Raw genomic sequence first — 21097 nt, forward strand, 5'->3', positions numbered from 1 at the left:
ACTGGACACAGTACTCCAGGTGGAGTCTCACCGGAGTGGAGTAGAGGGAAGAATCATCTCCCTCACCCTGCTGGCTATGCTTCTCTTGATGCAGCCCAGGCTCTGGTTGGCTTTCTAGGCTGGAAGTGCTCACTGCTGGCTCCTGTTGAGCATCCACCAGCACCCCCAGGTCCTTTTCTTCAGGGCTGCTCTCAAGCCAGTCCCTACCCAGCCTATTATCAGTGCCTTGGATTGCCCTGACCCAGCTGCAGGCCCTTGCACTTGGTCTTGTTGAACCTCATGAGGTTGTTGTCTCATCTTGCTCATAGATTACAGTTTCTTGGAAGCAAAGACCACTGCCTTGTTCTTTGCAGTGTCTTTACAGTCGATGTGTCATTCATCCATGAGGAAAGCTATAATGTTGATCAAGGAATATCAACTGAATTCCATAGGTATACATTTATCATTGAAGTGTCAAGCAAAAGCCCTTACCATTTTAGATATAGGAAACACATTGGAATTCAGTTGTAATGCTTTTAGAGTTCACAATCTTTTGGAGGAATGAATTCATGATGAGTGAATGAACCTTCTTCTACTATTTCCTAGTATTTATATAACTCATGTAATCATTTTATGTTTCTATATATTATAATATAATTCATATAACAAGGGTGAGGCCTTGAGCAGCTGAATCTAGTTGTCTTTGCCCCTGTGTGGGGAGGTTGGAGTCATGATATCTGAGGTCCTTTCCAACCTAAGCTATTCTATGATGTTCCTAAAACTGTCCTATATAAAATACTATATTTTATATAACAAGGCCAGCTTGGCTGAGGCCTTGAGCAGCCAAGTTTAATTGAGAGATGTCCCTGCCCATGGGTAGGGAGGTTGGAGTAGATGATTTCTGAGGTCCATTCCAAGCTAAGGCATTGTGTGACTCTATGATGTTCCTAAAACTGTCCACTTCAGAAATTTCTGTAAAAAAATCTGTAATTCAAGTACTGTGTTTTATGTATTCCAGGTGTGGTTTTGACACTGCTGCTTTATTAGATGTTTAACAATGAGGAGGTTGTGACTCAGTAGACATGGATGTTAAATATTGCCTCATTCTCTGTGTTTATGCCCATAGACTACTTTACTGTACTGTCCCAGTTCAATAGATCTACAGACTCTGGCTGACTGGAATTCCTCACCAATCAGCCACCAGTTTGATGTGGTCAGCCCCTCACATATATGGATATTTGCACACGTGACTCAAGGCCTAGACCCATGGATTATAAGCCTCTCAAGTTTTATGAAGCAGGAAAATCTTCCAAAACACTGCCCCACAGCTGTAAGCTATGCTTGGACATTTGCTTATACTAGACTCCAACTGCTGTCTCCACAAGTAGATATAAAGTAAGTTAATGTCTGAAGTAAATAGAATTTATTATCTTGAGTATTCTTTCATGATTTATCATCATTGTGCTTCAGTGAGGTGACATATGGACATATGAGATAATATTTGCTATGGGCTTCATTCAGCTGTATATACCAAAAAATGAAAGCAATCCTATTTGGGAAAAAGTTACCTGCTGTAAAGATTAATTAATCCATGCCCTCAGCCATTTATTTCCACATATTTGGCTGTAAAAGCACGTTCTTGATGCACAGGTCTGTTCTGAGCAATGTGTTCAGAGTTTACCATGTCAATAATTGTGGAAGCAATGACTTACATATAACTTAAAAATAAATTCAGTAGCAAAGCAAAGTGAAACCTGGTAACTTTTATTTACTATCAGTAGAAAAACCAAAGTGAAACCTGGTGATTTGTATTTACTATCAATAGAAAACGAAGTGAAACTGTTATTTACCATCAGTGGAAAACCAAATTGAAACCTGGTAAACTTTATTTACTTTACTGAGATGCTTTTTGGTTTGTTTTTTCTTTTCTTTTTTTCCCCCCATAGCAGCCCTATCAATGCAAAGAAAGTGAATACTACTACAAGCAGTGACTCCTACATTGGGCTCTGGAGAAACTACCTGATTCTTTGCTGCAGTGCAGCTTCTTCGTCAAACTCCTCCACCTCCACAGGCTCTGTGAGATGTTCCCCTCCTGAGACGCTGGCGTCTACTCCTGACAGTGGTTATAGCATTGATTCAAGAGTAGGTTTTTGTCAGTAGAAACCTCTGAGGCTTGTAGTAACGATCATGATTCTTAGAAACTGGTGTAATTAGTCTGCAAATGTGTTTTAGGACACAATTGTCTTTCATTTGTTTAGGGTAGTAGTTCAGTTCGCTTGTCCTAATCAATATTGTAGAGGCTTCTCTTGCTAATATTCTCTTTAAGGCAAAACCTCATCCTGGTGTGAAAATGTTAACCTAATCTCTGAGTCTTACCTAGTGGTAACAAGGAAATGTTTAACACTAAGGGGTTTTTTTGCCATTCTCAGGAAATAGTCCCTCACTTTAGTAGCTGAAGCAGAATGCTGCTCAGTCATGATGTAAGTTGTTACGTTGTTCCCAACCACCGACAGCTTTCTGTCTGCCTTGCCTGCATATCACTTGCAGATTTATTTTATTTTGCTTTTTTATTTTGCTAATTTTTGTTTTTCTCCTTTTTGGCTTGCTGTAGAAGGTATAGTAGAGGTGAAGATAACTCGTGGACTCTGCAGCAGTTTTTTGGCAGAAGCAGCCTGTTCTGCTTGCTTGTTACCAAGATCCTTCTCCTGAATCTGTGAAGCTGTAGACTGAAACTTTGTCCTCTTTGAGAGAGCTGCAGTGCAGCCTAAAGAGCAGGACACCAGGAGTCTGCTTCTTGTCCCTCAGGAGGGCAGATACACTAAACATGCAAAGGAACTATTGCGTTGAGGCATTCATTGTCATCTGGCAATGAAAATTCAATTACCCAAGGAATGGAGAAGTACTTAATGCTGCTTCACTGTTTCAGAAAGCATTTTTCCACATCAATGATCAAAAATGGTATTTTTTATCATTTGAAGTCACTGATCTGTGTGAGGAGAGTATAAAATTCCAGCAGATGTTTTTTTTATGTCTCTACTGATTGATTGATAACTGCTGCATCCTATTTTATTCTGGTTTTCTCCTTAGATCATTGGCATTCCATCCCCATCCTCCCTGTTTAAGCACATAGTTCCAATGATGCGCTCTGAGAGCATGGAAATTACAGAATCCCTTGTGCTGGGACTTGGCAGGACCAACCCAGGAGCTTTTAGGTAACTGTTGTGCTTCATCTGGGGAATCAGAGCTCAGAATCAAACAGGATTTTCTCTCTGTCTTTCAGGCATTTTGAAAGAGCTGTGCCATCTGTACCATTGTCTTTCCTAGCATTTAGGGGGGTGATAAAGATTGTTAGAGCTTGAAATACTTCTATGTGGAGGTCATGTCTGCATAAAGAACAAGAAGTTAGCTGAAACAATAGGCAGCTGCCTTTTGTTGATACAAAAGCCTGTCCTTATATGAAAGAATAGACTGCATGGACTATTACCACGTGAAATGTTAATGATAATCATTTTTGTAAGAGTTACTGAGCTCTCCTTATTGGCGTTGCCAACAAACGTTGTTCTGTGGTAGGAATTTTGTGATAACTGTATTGTAGAAAGAGATTTTTTGGATGAACTTGGGGAAAAAAAATCAGTTGGAACTGATGTTCTGAGAAGAGCAATGTTTTTCCCCCCCTAATAGTATCTATTTACACCTTAAGGCTCTGTTAAACCCTTAGTGTGAAAACAAAATTAAATTATCTGTGACAGAAATATGCCTTCACACTAAGTGAATGCAAATCCGGTGCTATTTATCAAGGCACCATTTGGTAACCTCTCCTGAAATTAGGGCAAAATATCTTTCTAGGAAACATCTATTTTAACTGCTGGTTTATTTCAGAGAGCTACAGGTAAAGAAGGAAAACCTGAAGGTGTTCTGACTTCTATTGTAACATTAGTTGCTGTGAGACTTCTTTCAGCGGAAATGTTGATGTTTGTTTTTAGTCTTTTGAATGATGTTTGTTTTCATTCAGGGATCTAATAGAAGAATTACATCCTATAATTAAAGAAGCACTTGAAAGAAGGCCAGAGGTAATGAGATATTTTCCACTGTATTCAGTACACTGTTTTAACTCTCTCCTCATAAATCATAATGCTAGTTTTGTTCTTTACTTTCTGCACCTAAACCCTGTCAGTATACCAGATAAGAAGACGAGATGTTCCTTTTTGGAATGATTGTGACATGTTTACACCAGAAGGCCTACATGTTTCTTTTGAGCCCTGGATTATTCCTGTACCAAAGAGGTTTTGTTTCAAAAGATAAAAAGATTGCTGTCACCTTTTACCTAAGCATAGTTTTACACAGTTGTTACTTGGTTAGATCATCAGTAAACTGCCCACAATTAATGAGAACCTAAGACACAGAATTGAGTTCTGCTGTCTACCAACTTTACTGGATTTTAGTTGGTTTTTTAATGCTGTCAGCTCACTTGACCAACTGCTCTGACTAAACATTTTCTGATGGAGAACATCTTTTACAGCAAGATTTAGAACTCTCAGTGGGTATTCATAGAAACAGCAATCTCTGCAGACACAAACTCAGAGATGATTACTCAGTGGTTTTTATGGTAACTGCTATTCTTATTAGCAATACATTTGTAATTAAATACAGATGATGGGAAGGAACATTGCTGTTTCAAGATGGTGCTGGGCTATAGAATGTTTTGTCAGTCTTGACTGCACATCAGGGAATAGCTCGGGTTCTAAGGGATTTATAAATGTCATCCAGTCCTATCCCCTGCAATGAGCAGGGACATCTTCAACTGGATCAGAGCCTTCAGCTAAATCAGAACTTGCTCAGAGCCTTGTCCAAACTGACCTTGAATGTTTCCAGGAATGGGGCATCTATCACCTGCCTGAGCAATCTGTTCCACAGAATGTTAGGGGTTAGAAGAGACCTCCAAAGATCATCCCCCTGCCAGAGCAGGATCACCCAGGGCAGGTCACACAGGAACTCATCCAGGCAGTTTTTTAATATCCCCAGAGAGGGAGATTCCACAACTCCCCTGGGCAGCCTGTTCCAGGGCTCTGTCACCCTCACAGTGGAAAAACATTTCCCTCCTGTTTCCATGGAACTTCCTATGCCTCAGCTTCCACCACTGCCCCTTGTGCTGTCATTGGGCATCACCCAGCAGAGCCTGGCTCCATCTTCTGGGCACTGACCCTGCACAGCTTTAGCAACGTGAACAAAGTCTCATTGCTTAGCAATTTTGATAACTCATCTTAAAAGGTTGTCACTCCTAGTAAGTGATGTCAGTACAGATATAATAATGCTGTCACATACCACAGTGACTTTATATACTTAGAGTTTTTCCTCTGCTTCCTTTCACTTTGTATTTTCTCTGTTGCCTAGAACATGAAGCGGCGCAGGCGTCGAGATATTTTACGAGTACAGCTAGTACGAATATTTGAACTGTTGGCAGATGCTGGTGTCATTAGTCACAGGTAGGGGCAGCACTGATGAGAGCGTGGGGTTTGTGCTTCTGAATTCGGTCATTAGTATACTTATGACCCTGTAGAAGAAGCCTGCAGAATTCTTTAGTGAATTGTAGTACACCACAGACATGATTTCATAAAACTGGGACTTCTGCTGGCTTTCTAATCCTTCCCTCCCCCATGCTCCTTGTTACTGGGGGCTGTTTTCTGTTTAAAATGCTGCTTTTCCCTGGGACATTGCTTTGAACAGCTGTCATGGTCCTTCTTGTTTATGTGTGCTCAAAGATCACACCAGTTATGCAGATCAGAAAACGCAAGCTGCAGCTATTTTACTATCAATCTGGAGTTCTTCCTCACCTGGCCTCCTGATGCTGGTCCTATGCAAAGAAGGCTGCTGCTCAGTGCAGCTTTTTCTTCCTGAGGGAGGTAGACTGTTAACTGGGTTGGGGTTTTTTTCTCAGTTTACCCTACTTGTGTAGGGACATTTGGAAAAGAGACTTAAAATTCTGGCAAAGGTTTTACAAGTCTCTTAGATCTATGCAGGTGGAATTGTGTAAGAGCAAGCAGGCTAGGAGGTGGTTGAGCTAGCTTCCCCCATTCTGTAAGCCAATGATACTTAAACATGTATTTCTCCACCATGGCAATAAAGTCAGTGTGAAATTGTCAATCTTGAATCAAGCTGCTGCAGTATATTGCAGAATGTTGCCTCAGAAGCATTGCTAAAATGCCTTTCTTCCATTGAGCTGCTGATTTTCAGAGTGCAGCCATCAAAATCATCACTGGTGTTTAATGAGCCTGTGTAAAATACCTCCTGACTGCAGTCTGCACCCTGGAATTCTGTCAGCTTTTTTTCTCAGAGGCCAGTTTGACTCTGTGGTGAATGATAGCAAGCAATTAAGGACTACCATAAACCTCCTCATCTTGCCTTTGGGGTGCAAGGCATGCTTTTCCAGTTGTCTTCTGTACAGATGTGGAAAGGGAGCCAGGAGGACAGGAATCATAGAATCATAGAATTGTTAGGGTTGGAAGGGACCTCAAGGATCATTTAGTTCCAACCCCCTGCCATGGGCAGGGACACCTCACACAAGATCAGGTTGCTCACAGCCACATCCAGCCTGGCCTTAAAAAGCTGCAGGGATGTGGCTTCTACCACCTCCCTGGGCAACCTGTTCCAGAATCACCCTTCTAACAAAGAAGAGCAGGTTTGAATCACATGCAGTCTTTAATCTCCTTATTTAGTTTACTACAGATGTCTAGTCGGATGCTAAAGCAATTAAGATGGGAATTAATAAGTAGTTTCTAGAGTTACCATCTCAGGAACAGGCTTGGGAAGGCACCCTGGCATCAACCTCACCTCCCCCAGTTGTAGTCAGTAGGTTCCAGCATGAACAACCCAAAATGGGGGGAGGGAGGCTGGCACTGGCTGGCTCCTCATGAGGGAAATCTGTAATGAAATGAATATATAAAGGGAATAAATTGCTGTCATCTGCTATTAATCAATCAGGATGTCATGAAGTACTGAACACCTTGGGTGACTCCCAAAAATCAGGGTATAATATAGATAGCTATGGTCAAGTTGTAGTAATTCTTTCTTCTGGTTTACAAATTCCATGGATTTTGGAGGGGTGGAGGGAGAAGGTTGTTTGGGGGGTGGGTTTATTATAATTTTTAACACTTATCCTCACTATAAGAAATAATTCTATGGAAGGATGAGTGAATTGTGATAGTGAGGCTTGATGATTAATTTGCTTTCCTTAGAGCTTTTTATTTCCCCCTGGAACAGAAGCTGGGTGAAGAAATGGCTTCTAATGACATATTTGCCACGATGTGGTTATAGGCTTTAAAGAATAATCTATGTTACAAAAAACAAAAAGGGCTTGTTTTCCAAACCCATTGTATGTATTTATCATATTACTAATTTATTTTACTTTCTTTTTAAGTGCAAGTGGTGGCCTTGATAACGAAACACATTCCCTCAACAACACTTTACTTGAGTATGTCGATCTCACCAGACAACTCCTGGAAGCTGAAAATGAAAAAGATTCTGATACACTGAAAGATATCAGATGCCATTTTAGTGCCTTAGTGGCAAATATCATTCAAAATGTCCCAGGTATGTAAAAATGCTTTAAGAACTATGGTGACTATTTAATGTGCAGTACATTAAAAAAAAACCCCACCAAACAAACACACACAAACCAAACAGAATTCCACTTTTTCTCATTCTATGCCATCAGTTTTGAATCTAGCTTTAGCAGCATGAGGCTTTGTAAGAGGGACTTTTTATGCCCTTTGGAAGTGTAGAAGTAATTGTCTTATTAGCAGCAGTCTTGCTGAGTGGCAGTGCCTTTAAATTCTCTAGATTAAGTGCAGAATCATTGGGGTTGGAAAGGACCTCTAAGACTATCAAATCCAACCTAAACCCACCATGGTTGTTAAACCAGGTCCCACAGTGCCATGCCTACATGTTTCTTGAACACCTCCAGGGATGGTAAATCCACCACCTCCCTGGGCAGCCTCTTCCAATGCCTGACAATCCTTTTAGTAAAGAAAGTTTTCCTCACACCCAGTCTAAACTTCCCCTGGCACAATTCAAAGCCATTGATACCAGGGAAAAGAGACCGACCCCCTACCTCACTACAGCCTGTCCTAGCAATCACCTTGAAACATCTCTTCCATTCTTTTTCCCTCACTAGCTAGGTGTTAGTTAGCAGCAGGGTTAGGGAGGTGGTACTGAAACACCTCTAATCCATAGCAACCCAGGAGCTAGAGGCTACTCACTGTTGTTTGAAACTGTATGAAAAGCTTCACATAAATGAGACACACTGAAATTCTTGATTGCTTTATTTTTCCTGTGGTCTCTGCCATCCTCTTCTGTAAGAGACAACAAAACATGCCAAGAAGATAATACATCCCAGGCATAGGAACATGGAGACATTAACTCATGCACAGACAGTTCTTTTCCAAACCCATGCTAATATTACATGGAAAAAGTTAAAGGACAGCTTGATGAGGTGCATTGCTGTCCTAGGACCAGCCCAAACCTCCTTATCTGACAGATTAATTAAGAGCATTTCAATGTGTGTGCAGATGTTTCAGGTGTGGGGAGGCCAAGATACCTGTCACAAGGGCATTCAGGTGGCTAAGAAATGTGTTGTACGCTAGTGGCATTGAACAGGCTCACAGGATGTCAGGGGTTGGAAGGGACCCAAAGAGATCATCAAGTCCAACCCCCCTGCCAGAGCAGGACCATACAAACTAGCTCAGGTCACACAGGAACACATCCAGACAGGCCCTGAAAGTCTCCAGAGGAGACTCCACAGCCTCTCTGGGCAGCCTGTTCCAGTGCTCTGTGACCCTTACAGTAAAGAAGTTCCCCCTTGTGTTGAGGTGGAATCTACTGTCCTGCAGCTTACATCCATTGCTCCTTGTCCTATCCTAGGGAGCAAGTGAGCAGAGCCTGTCCCCTCCCTCCTGACCCCCAGGCCTCAGATATTTATAAATATTTATGAAATCCCCTCTAAATCTTCTCTTTTCCAGACTGAAAAGCCCCAGGTCCCTCAGCCTCTCCTACAGGCCAGTAGAAAACCTACATCCAGCTATTATCATGTGGAAATGTGTCTTTAAAGTGATCTTGTTTTAAATCTTTTTTATTAATGGCTTGGGTCTGTTTCAGTCTTTTGTACTTTAAAATAAAGAATGCCAAGATGATGCCTGCTCTACTGGAGGGGTTGGACCCAATGATCTCTGGTGGTCTGTGGTGGGTTGAAATTTCCTCCCCCACACCTTAAATTTGCCAGACCAGCTCAGTTGGAAGCAAATGAAAGCTGTATTTACAGGGCAAAACTGCAATCTACAATGGAATGCAATGAATATATACAAAATTCACAGGATTTACAATATTTACAGGTATTTACAATTAATAAAGAGCACAAGGACCCCCCTGGTCAAGGACCAGGGGGAAGCTACTGGCTTCTCCTTCCCTGCCTCCCCCTTACCCCGCTGTACAAAAGGGAGAAGAGACAGAGGCAAAGAAGTTAATACCAAAACAATACAGCCAAGGTCAAGCAGAAGCAAGTTAGTATCTCTCCCAGAGCAAAGAAGGGAGAAGAGAGGGAAAAGATTGTATGACTAGTTTTAGTCCCTTGTCTCTTCCAATGGGATTGTGTAGAATTACCTTTATTTTCCTTTTCACACCCAAGAGTGATTTATTTACATTTTACTGCTTTTCTGCTCAAAAGCTGTGAAAAATTTGTAAAGGCATAGCCTAAAACTGCCAGCCTCTGATGTGGTGTGATGCTGTGATTGTGTCTAACTGCGTGATTTGTTTGTTTCTTCCCAGTCCACCAGAGAAGAAGTGTCTTTCCCCAGCAGAGTCTCCGCCACAGTCTGTTTATGTTGTTCAGTCACTGGGCAGGTCCTTTCAGTATCATGTTTACTCCTCTGGACAGATACAGTGATAGGAACATGAGGATAAACAGACACCAATACTGTGCATTAAAGGTATTTCAGCACTTTCTGAATTGTGGAAATAGACTCTTTCTGTTGACTTCTCTGATACAAAATTTAGCACCTGGTCTTTGGGGATGTGGTATTCATATCCTTGTTGCCTTGTTTCTTGACTTACTTCTTTTTCTCTTCTGCCTACATCGTGTATTTATGACACTTTAGCTTTTTCTATACTGTAAACTACAGCACTTGCTATAGGAATTGCTTAAAATCATAGAACGGTTTGTGTTGGAAAGGACCTTAAAGATCATCGAATTCCAGCCCCTCTGCCATAGACAGGGGCACCTTCCGCTACACCAGGTTGCTCAAGGCCCTGCCCAGCCTAGCCTTGAACAGGTTACCCAGGGAGCAGCTTCCCTGGGTAACCTGTTCCAGTGTCTCACCACACCCTCTATGAATTGATGCAAATTCATAGATTCATGGAGTGGTTTGGGTTGGAAGATCATCCAGTTCCACCCCCACTGGCACTGGCAGGGACACCTTCCACTACCTCAGGTTGCTCAAGGCCTCATCCAACCTGGCCTTGAACACCTCCAGGCAGGGCACACTCATGACCTGCCTGGGCAACCTGTTCCAGTGTTTCACTACCCTTACTATAAAGAATTTCTTTCTAATGTCTAGTCTAAATCTACCCTCCTCAAGCTTCAGTCCATTTCCCCTTGTCCTATCACTACTAAATGTTCTCTTCCTATGACTTTAGTCCACAGCTTCTTTAAGGAGAAAGGTTTTCATGTAAAAGTACATTAGCAATCAAACTGACACATAAACTCTTATGTCTGTCAGCATTTCAGTAGTGATAATGAACAAGGTGTCAGAGTGTTTTATTAGCCTTAATCTTCCTCCCTTCATTGAGTAGAAGTTAGTGTTCTGATATTTTGACACTTCCTGTATATGAGTTATTAAAATGTAGTGTTTTTCAATTACTTTCTGAAGGCTATGTCTGCTGTACTGTGTTGTGGCCCTGTTGCAGATAACGTCGGGCTCTCATCTGATGGTTATTTATACAAGTGGCTGGATAATATTTTGGATTCACAAGACAAAAAGGTGAGACAGGCAATGTCAAACATTGGTTTGCAGCTCTTGGTGCCTTCACCATATGCTTTAAAGAGTTTTGTGGTCAGATTGGCCTAAGTGCTTTAGAGTGGCATAAGCTCAAAGGTATTCCATGCATGTTTTCATACTGTCCTAGATGTCTACATTCAGCCTGGTGGGGAAGGCAGTCCCTAGTCACAGTTTTAAGAACAGGAGAAAGAGAAGTAGAAAGGGAAGGGACTGCATTTCATTTATAAACTAATGAGCTAGGTTAAGTTGTAGAAATAAACATCTGCTTATTAAATTTAAAATACTTAAAGAGGAGGAGAGTTTGAACATGATCTCCTCTGAGACTGTAGACCCCATTGAGGGTCCTGCAGAGTTACAAAGACCAAGCTTTACATCTGTGGCAAGCATTAGATTTAAAAGATAGGGCCTCCAATGCCCTATGCTTGGACTACACAAAGATAGAGCCCCAGTGGGCTACTCTCATTCAAGAGAACATGAGAGCCTCCACACAGATCTACCCCACAGGATTTCCTGCATGTGTTGCATAAGTGCATTTATGTATCTGATGCCTTCAGGCCAGTGTACAGCTTGTAGTAAAACATCTGAAAATAGTAAATAGCTCAAAGTAATCTTGAAACTTGGGGAAAAAACCTCAGTAGAGCTATCTAGTTATTTACTTCAATAATTTATGATTCTGTAAGCTGAACATTCAACACTTTGATGAAATCAGCTGATATTTTAAGCTGTGCTGTCATTGATGTTAGCTGGAACAAATCTTGTGTATTGCAGTTGTTTGTTTTTGTCCTTTTTAATATCTATTTCCCTGTTTTATGCCATTTTTATAAATCAGTCTTTTTTTCCCTGTGTTTATAAATATATATTTGTGCTTTTCTGGGATACAGGTTCACCAGCTAGGCTGTGAGGCAGTCATGCTGCTCTTGGAACTCAACCCTGACCAGAGTAACCTCATGTACTGGGCCGTAGACCGGTGTTACACAGGTTCCAAGCGGGTAGCAGCTGGTTGTTTTAAAGCCATAGCCAGTGTGTTCCAAAACAGGTACAACAGCATTCTTCAACACTTGAAATCTTCCTCTTCCAAGTGTTCTTTCATGTGAGGATTTTCCTTCTCCCAAAGAGAATCATAGAATTGTCAGGGTTGGAAGAGACCTCAATGATCATCCAGTTCCAACCCCCCTGCCGTGGGCAGGGACACCTCGCACTAGATCAGGTTGCCCAGAGCCACACCAGCCTGGCCTTAAAAACCTCCAGGGATGAGGCTTCTACCACCTCCCTGGGCAACCTGTTCCAGTGTCTCACTACCTTCAAGATGAAGAACTTTTTCCTAATATCTAATCTGAGTTTATTTATTTACAGTTTTGCTCCTTCCCCTCAGTCTTATCACTATCTGACATCCTAAGAAGTCCCTCCCCAGCTTTCTTGTAGCCCCCTTCAGATACTGGAAGGCCACACACAATAAGGTCTCTTCAGAGCCTTCTCTTCTCCATACTGAACAGCCCCAACTCTCTCACTCTGTCTCCTGTTTGTATGGCTGTGTTACCAAAGAAACTTTTCTAAATGTTTTGTTATCCCGTACCACATCCCTGGAAATTAAAACTTCAGTGAATTCCATTTTTCAAAAGTCAAATGTAATTGTACTTATATAATGCTTCTGTTCCCACAGGGATTACCAATGTGATACAGTGACCCTCCTGAATCTGATACTATTTAAAGCAGCTGATTCTGCCAGGGCTATCTATGAAGTTGCTATGCAACTATTACAGGTTTGTAAGCTAATATTGGGGATCTTTTTTCTTTTAAAAGGAAATTTGTCATTTGCATTAAAAAATAATAGTAAAAAATTCTGATTGTCCTTTTAGAAATTAATTCCAATGCATAGAGAGTAGGGTGCATGGTTAAGCCAGATCCTTGCCTGGCACAAATAAGCTTCAGTGGCAGTGTGTCTGTTTTCATCAGCTAAGCACTCAAGACTTACATTTTGATAATATCTACTTTTTCAAGAGACAGAACCTAAATCAAGATCCTTCTGGTGTGGATCTGAAACAGAATGCTGTATAACTCCATTTGTCCAAAAGCACCTCAGAGGGAGGTCTTGTCCCTTTACTCTGTCCCCTGGGGCAGCAGTCAGTTTTCTGATTTTTACATTAATACCAGTCTTTTTCTTTTTCTTTTTTTTTGTTAACCTACCTGCATGGAGAGATGATAGTAAAAATCTTGTTAGCTATTTAATTTACTTTGGTATATTCCTTTCCAAGGTCATTTAGGGGTAAGCTCAATCTTCTAGGCAGCATTAGTATTCAAAAATAAACAAATTGGTACTGCCTGTGGCTCAAACCAGGAATCCTGAAGGTTTTTTTCTTCTCAGCTAAATTCAACAGTGAAATCCTCACTGAAGTTCTACCCCTGGTGATATGCCAGCTTTCACACCACCCTCCCTTTCACCCCCATCCTTCTTCTCAAGTGGACAGCACTGCTTAAGATCAGCCATAAGTGACTTTTAAAGTATTAAATTACTTCAGCTTCCTTTGGCATTTTGGTCACATCAGAGATGATGTTGCCTCTGCCCATGTCTCATAGATGAGCAGAAAGTGCTGTTGTTTGGAAATAGAAGTGTTCAGCAGTACTTCATGTTCTGTCACAGAGGAAATTTATATTGAATGTGGTGTTTTGCGAAAGCAGATTGATGAAATTTATTGCAGGGCACTCACCGAGAGGTAGTCGGCTACGGAATGGCCACAGTGTTGGTGAATGCTGTAGATGAGTGCAAGTCTGTAGAGATAGGAAACATTACATGAGAGTAGATCATACTGATTGTAAAGGTGATTGTGTAGAAGGATCTCCAGTTTAGCTTCTGAACGTTGCTCTTGCAGATCTTGGAGCCAAAGATGTTCCGTTATGCTCACAAACTGGAAGTTCAGCGGACAGATGGGGTTTTGGGTCAGCCTTCTCCTTTACCCCACCTCTACTCTGTGTCCTACTATCAGCTGTCAGAAGAATTAGCAAGGACTTATCCTGAATTAACACTTGCTATCTTCTCAGGTATGGTTTTAAAACAAAATGCTTTTTTGGGACAAAATCGTTGTACCAAATGTGTGCTTCCTGTTTCTCCATGATTGATTTCTGTGTGAGTCACTAAAATCAGGACAAGAAGATAAGGTCATTATAATGAATGAGGAAAATGGAATCCCTCAATGACAGCTTTATCTCTTACTTGTGTTTGAAATATATTCAAGGGGAAACAACCTGAGCCAAAGATGCTTTTACTGCATTCCTGACAGCCAAAAATCACATCAGAGAAATTATTTGCAATGGTTTTTAAAAATTATTTTTCTATTGCTCTTTCTAGTGGTTGCTTACTTACTGTAGGGGGCTTAAAAATATGATATCCTGGCAATTATCAACAATTGCAGATTAAGAACATCACTGAAGAAAACCACAACCTACTAGGACTAATATGAGGGAAAGAAATGTTGGTACATTTTTATGTGCTCTAGGTTTTCAGTTCCCTGCTCCACTTAGAGGGATATATGTGTATGGGGGTACTGAGGACCTGGGGGTGCTGGTTGACAGTAGGTGGAACATGAGCCAGCAGTGTGTCCAGGTGGCCAAGAAGGCCAATGGCATCCTGGCCTGCATCAGGAACAGTGTGGCCAGCAGGAGCAGGGAGGTCATTCTGCCCTGTACTCAGCACTGGTTAGGCCACATCTTGAGTCCTGTGTCCAGTTCTGGGCCCCACAGTTTAGGAAAGATGTTGAGTTGCTGGAAGGTGTCCAGAGAAGGCCAACAAAGCTGGGGAGGGGTCTGGAGCACAGCCCTGTGAGGAGAGGCTGAGGGAGCTGAGGTTGCTTAGCCTGGAGAAGAGGAGGCTCAGGGGACACCTTATTGCCCTCTACCTGAAGGGAGGTTGTAGCCAGGCAACCAGCATCAGAACAAGAAGACATGGTCTCAAGCTGTGCCAGGGGAGGTTTAGGCTGGATGTTAGGAAGAAATTCTTCCCAGAAAGAGAGATTGGCCATTGGAATGTGCTGCCCAGGGAGGTAGTCAAATCACCATCCCTGGAAGTGTTTAAGAAGAGACTGGATGAGGCACTTGGTGCCATGGTTTAGTTGATTACATGGTGTTGGATGATAGGTTGGACTTGGTGATTTCAAAGGTCTTTTCCAACCTGGTTAATTCCATTCTGTATTCTGTACTAGCATGGTTTCTTCAATATACTAATTGTCAGCAGTGTCTTCAATGAGCTCTGCTGAAGCCTGCAGGCTTTATCATTGTGAAATGACTGTAGTCAGCTAAAGAAAAAAAAAATGTCTGCATCAGCATTTCTTAATGATCAGTGCATTTACCGGGCTCGTGCTTGGTGATGTTGTTATCAGCTAAACAGCTCTGGTTATTGATTTGCAATTTGTGCATCTACTTCATTTTGGGCTAACAGAAGTCAGTCAGAGAATCCAAACGGCTCACCCAGCTGGGAGACAGGTGATGCTACATTATCTGCTGCCATGGATGAACAACATTGAGTTGGTAGACTTGAAACCTTTGCCAACCATTCGGCGGCCAGATGAAGATGAAGAAGAGTCTTTGAAAGACAGAGAAATAATGGTGAACAGTAGGCGGTGGCTACGAGGAGAAGGCTGGGGATCACCACAGGCTACAGCTATGGTTCTCAACAATCTGATGTATATGACTGCAAAGGTAAAGCTGCTAACAGAAGTGCTCTGTTTTGTGCTAGTCAATTGTTGCATTTGGAGTGTGAGAAAAGACAGTTCAGATGTACTGTTTGGTCTTCAAGAGTCTTTGAGAGTGTTGTTCATCTTCACTGAGTTGCTTGTGCCTACCCAGACTATACAATAAAGTTTGAGGGTGTTACCAGAAATATATTATATGTAATATAAATGCTGCAGTGATTGTTATGTATAGTAACAGGATATAGCTGTTGTGTTGGAAATATAGATGGCTAGGTGGATAGATAATGCCAAGTCACCTTTATAGCTGTCATCTCAAAGTGGAGTTTTGGAACCAGTCTTGTTGCCTAAGGCTGATAGACCCTCCTCAGTCCGCTGATAGTTACTTCCAGCACAGGAAAAGGACTGGTCACATGCAGTGCTCTTGCCAATTCTTGATATCCTACTGGTGAGAGATCATGTTTTAAGCTACAAACTAAAACATCTGTGGTCCATGGCATTCTATTCAGGATTGTCAGCAGCTGGTTCTCTGCTAAATTTAGATAGCTTTTAAATTTATCTTCATATTTATATTTATCTTCACATGATTTTAATTTATATGTTTAAAATAGAATTTAATTCAAATATAAAGTGGTTTTGTATATTTATATCACATACAAAAGTGTATATTATATGTAAACAAATCTAACATGTACAAATATCTCTAGATATATTTTTGTGCATTTATAGCTATAAATAACAATGGTTTGTTCCAGAATGAGGCAAGTTGGACTAGATGATCTCTAGAGGTCCCTTCCAACCCCTGCCATGCTATTTTTCCATGTTGGCAAGGCAACAGCTTCTTCCAGGGTTTATGTCTCCTCCTCCTAGAACCTGTCCCACTTGCTCAGTACAGATCACTTCCAAATACAGTGTTTTCTACTGGAGTTTTCAGGAGAGGTGTTTCTTTTGTTTTCTAGTATGGTGATGAAGTGGCTTGGTCAGAGATAGAAAATGTCTGGACTACTTTGGCAGACAGCTGGCCAAAAAATCTGAAAATAATCTTGCACTTCTTGATCAGTATCTGTGGAGTGAACAGTGAGCCCAGCCTCTTGCCTTATGTGAGTATGTGAAATGTCTTTCCTTAGTGTCGCTGAGGTTTTAAAAAGTGTGTGTCTAGCAGCAAAGATGGCCAAACAACAGATGTGAGGTAGGGTTTCCAGTATCAAAATCTCCAGCTTGATATTTTATGACCAGTAAATACTATGAACAAATCATACTCAGTTCCTTTGTTTGAGCTAATTTGGACATTGATGTCGAAATTTCAGTATCAGTTTTGGTTAAACCTGGAAGTTGTGGAATGGGCTTGAAAAAATAAATGAACCAGCAAGGATATTACGCCTTAAAGATAGCTGATACTTCCTTAAGACTCGATCACTGTTCATCTTTGAATTCACTCAGAAGGATGGAAATAAATCCTTGAGCAGTACTGACTCAAGAAAATGTCAGAAGGAAAAATGTGAGTTTATTGATGTCTAGAGCCATCTGCTGCTGCCTAGCAATAACCAGGATTCTTGTGCTGAAGTAGGTGTAGTAGAGAGTTCTTATTTACTACAGGCTTAATAAAACACTGCTACAGTTGAGTGTTTATTCTTATCAGTATATAAAACTTTTGAGGAATTAATTTTCCTTGCTATAACTAATTTTCTATGCTACACCTTGGTGTAGTCCTGAAAAGAAGACACGATAGTAAAACAATATAGTAAAGTAAGATAATACAGTAAAATAATATGGTAAAATAATATAGTAAAATAAGATATTACAGTAAAATAAAGTACCTGTCACTCCATGTAAGGAGACTGTGACTATTCTCACATGAACAAGTTTTTAAACAAAAAGCCCCACTCCAAGCTCCCTCAAAAGCTGCCCAGGGAGGTGGTAGAGTCACCATCACTGGAGGTATTTAGGAAGAGACTGGATGGGGTGCTTGGTGCCATGGTTTAGTTGACTAGATGGTGTCGGGTGATAGGCTGGACTTGATGATCTCAAAAGGCCTTTTCCAACCTCGTTAATTCTATTCTATTCTATTCTATTCTATTCTATTCTATTCTATTCTATTCTATTCTATTCTATTCTATTCTATTCTATTCTATTCTATTTATATGTGAGAGCACTGAAGGGGGAAGCATGAGGAAAAATGATACCTGTTGGAAAAGATAGCACAGAACACAGCTGTGAAATTATACCAGAATATATTCATTCCAGTGGTGATCCCAGACATTGATAAAACCTTTGTAAGGAACTCTTCTGCAACTTAAAGACTGCCATTGAACTCAGAAGACCTTCTTACTCTTGTGATGCATTGCTTGCTGCTTTTGACAGCTGTGAAAGCAGTTGTGATTGCTTTTAGAACCAGAGTGAGTTTCAGGTATCCTCACTTGCAGTGCAGTATTGATTCTACTAGGTTGCAGTGTTCAAATCTCTCTTCCTCTTATTTTGTAACCTGAGTCATTGCAATAAGAATTTTTATTTATCTACTTAGTACTTTATATAGATTTTTATTTTTTTTAATGCAGGTAAAGAAAGTTATTGTTTACCTGGGTAGAGATAAAACAATGCAACTACTGGAAGAGCTGGTGAGTGAACTTCAGCTTACCGATCCTGTCAGTTCAGGAGTCACCCATATGGATAATCCACCATACTACCGCATTACTTCCAGTTACAAAATCCCTTCTGTCACTTCAGGTAAGAATTTATTCACTTCAATTCTTGTTATTAGCAGTGATAAACTTGCTGTTATCGATCAGTTAGAAGATTGGAGTTCATCTCAAAATGTTCAAGAGGAGTACAGTGTTCTCTTGCTAAAAATGAATGCAAAGTTTGCCAGATCTCTAGGTTTTGGTGTAAGTAGGGTTCTTACTAAAGAACTTCTGACAGGCCTCACAAGGAACACATTTGGATTAATATGTCTTAGACTTCGTGGTCAGGTCTTGAGCTGCTTACCCTCACTGTATCACTTCTGTGTCATGTCAGACACCTGGGAAAATTGCTGTAATAAAACTGATACCATTTTAAGTCCACGTAAGCACAAGCTGCACCCATAGGAATTAAAGTACACTTTACTGAGGAGAATTTAGTTAGAAGTAATTAACAATTAACAATAAATCAGTCATCAAAAGGGAAAAAAACAACATTGAAATTACACAAAGTGCATGCCACATGCTTCAGTCCCAGAACACACTGAGAAATGTGGAGGAAAGCTGTCTGGTCTTGGTGAAGCATCTTTCCAAGTGAAGCAAAGACCTGAATGGGAGGGTACCTAAACGAGGACCTGGCTTTTGTGCTGCAAAACTCTCAGCATATGAGGCCACCTGGGACTATGTGGATGACAAGGTGGATTCACTGTCACTTGTTCCTGAAAGCGTTTAAAGGGTTGTCCTAGTTTGAGCCAGGAGCTGCTCAGGGCAAAGGGCAGAAGGCATTTACCCCAAAGGAGTAAAGAAAAACACTGCACAGAATTGGAGGTTAAATACATAAATGCTATTTGCAAAAACAAACAAAAGTACCAAAGCTATCAAAGCACAAAAGAATATATACAAATACTCAGAATCAGCCTTGACCCAGCTCTCCAGCTGGACCCCCAAAACTAGAACTCACTAGGCCTCAACCAGCCAAAAACCTCCCCCCCATATTAAACCCCAGTAGTTCCAGGACACGTCACGAGGTGGGCACACCACTGAGCCCACTAAGCCTCACTGCTCCCCCCACAAGCTGGGCACACTAAGCCCCAGCTGCACCACAAGGCTGACAAAGCCACACTCCCCCACAAACCAGAGAAAGGAGGCACAGGAAAAGGAAGAACTGCCTGTGCAGGCTGCTTATGTGGGATGGAATAACAATTTACAATGTCCCATGCCTCCCACTGGAACTGACCATTCAGCCCCATATGCTCTCTGGGGCAATTATTTCTGTGGCAGGACAGTTCCTTAACCTACAACAAGAATATGGAAAAAGCCAGGGAGCCCTTGTACTTCAGTGTAATTGAGAGTAGCAAAATCTGTGGGGATTTCCAATCATGGCCATCTCTTCAGTGTGCTGCTTTCAAGTTGGTCTTAAAAAGAAGTTAGTACCAAGTTCGCTGCAGGCTGCTGGGTTTTAATCCCTAGTCTGTTTGTGGTTTGAATTAACTGCATACCAAAGTCCAGACACATTTTACAGATTACTTTGAGGTGTGGCATGCAAGAAAGAAAGAAATAGGTCTCTTGACCCTACTTTAGAAGCAAACCTTTCTATTTAACTTGCGTTGAAGACTCAAGAGATTCCTCAGATGGATTCTTTTGGTTTTTTTCCCAGTAACTGAGATGATGCTAGCAGCTCAGAATCTTTTAGTCTAGACAACAGTTTGTATTTCTGCCAGTTGCACTAATGTGAACCTGATTAGGGCTCTTGGCATGGACAAGTAAATAAGGGTCATTGAGTAGTGCTTAAGGCTTCTTTTCTTTTTTATTGACCAATTTTCTTTGTCTACAATTCACAGGTACCACTTCTAGTAGCAATACAATGGTAGCTCCCACAGATGGCAACCCTGACAGTAAACATATGAAAGACAATATTGAAGAGAAGTAAGTATCTGCTCAAGGAGCAGTTCTTAGTTGAATTAGAGGAATGTTTGCATCTCGATGGCTGCAGGTATTGCCTACATTTCAGGAAATGCCTGACTGTAAGATTGAAGGAACATATCTGGAGTAATATTTGGGATTAACAGCAGCAACTTCAATTGTAATTTGAACTTGAAAAGTTGTAGAAGGAACTGAATACATGAAGGGACCAATCCAGGTCAGGGTTGGTATTGCTGGAGCTGAAGAAACTTGCAAAGTAACGAAGGCAGTTTTGAAGGTCCCTGCAAGTTTTGGCATATGCTGTAGGGCTGTCTGTCACCTCCCCAAGGTAGCTGCTATTTAATGAGATTTTACTAAGTATATCTTGGACTTGCCAGGAGAAAATAGTTGTATAAATTTATCTAGAAACTGCCTGGAAATTGTACTTTTAGCACTCTCACTGCTGTGGTTTCTTTGTAGTGCATCACATTAACAAAGTAGAATCTTAGACTGTGTGTGCAAATGTCTGTGCCAGATCAAGCAGACTCACAGAATGGTTTAGGTTGGAAGGGACCTTAGAGATCATCTACTCCAACCTCCCTGCCATTTGCAGGGACACCTGATTCTGTAATTCTATGAAACTGGACTCAGCTGCTCAAGGCCTCATCCAGCCTGGCTTGAGCACCCCCTGGGAGGAGGCAGCCACAACATCCCTGGGCAACCTGTTCCAGAGTCTCACAACCCTCACCCCAAAGAACTTCTTCCTCAGCTCCAGTCTAACCCTGCTCTCCCTCAGCTTCAAACCTTTCCTCCTTGT

The 21097-nt window shown here is 41.3% G+C and overlaps 1 protein-coding gene across 3 annotated transcripts in view; it reads left to right on the forward strand.

The window, feature by feature from the left end:
* FRYL (FRY like transcription coactivator) overlaps positions 1–21097 on the forward strand; it is a 164052-nt gene that overhangs the window by 90688 nt on the left and 52267 nt on the right. For all 3 annotated transcript variants that reach the window (XM_054163573.1, XM_054163565.1, XM_054163553.1), the window contains exons 21-35: positions 1106–1374; positions 1926–2121; positions 3067–3191; positions 3992–4049; positions 5371–5462; positions 7394–7566; positions 9796–9956; positions 10896–11006; positions 11906–12060; positions 12685–12784; positions 13892–14060; positions 15454–15713; positions 16663–16803; positions 18259–18427; positions 20220–20304. In XM_054163573.1, the coding sequence (XP_054019548.1) occupies positions 1106–1374; positions 1926–2121; positions 3067–3191; positions 3992–4049; positions 5371–5462; positions 7394–7566; positions 9796–9956; positions 10896–11006; positions 11906–12060; positions 12685–12784; positions 13892–14060; positions 15454–15713; positions 16663–16803; positions 18259–18427; positions 20220–20304 (2264 nt within the window). The remainder of the gene's footprint in view (positions 1–1105; positions 1375–1925; positions 2122–3066; positions 3192–3991; positions 4050–5370; positions 5463–7393; positions 7567–9795; positions 9957–10895; positions 11007–11905; positions 12061–12684; positions 12785–13891; positions 14061–15453; positions 15714–16662; positions 16804–18258; positions 18428–20219; positions 20305–21097) is intronic.

The sequence above is a fragment of the Dryobates pubescens genome, chromosome 1 (genome assembly GCF_014839835.1).
Source record: "Dryobates pubescens isolate bDryPub1 chromosome 1, bDryPub1.pri, whole genome shotgun sequence".
Taxonomy (NCBI): domain Eukaryota; kingdom Metazoa; phylum Chordata; class Aves; order Piciformes; family Picidae; genus Dryobates; species Dryobates pubescens.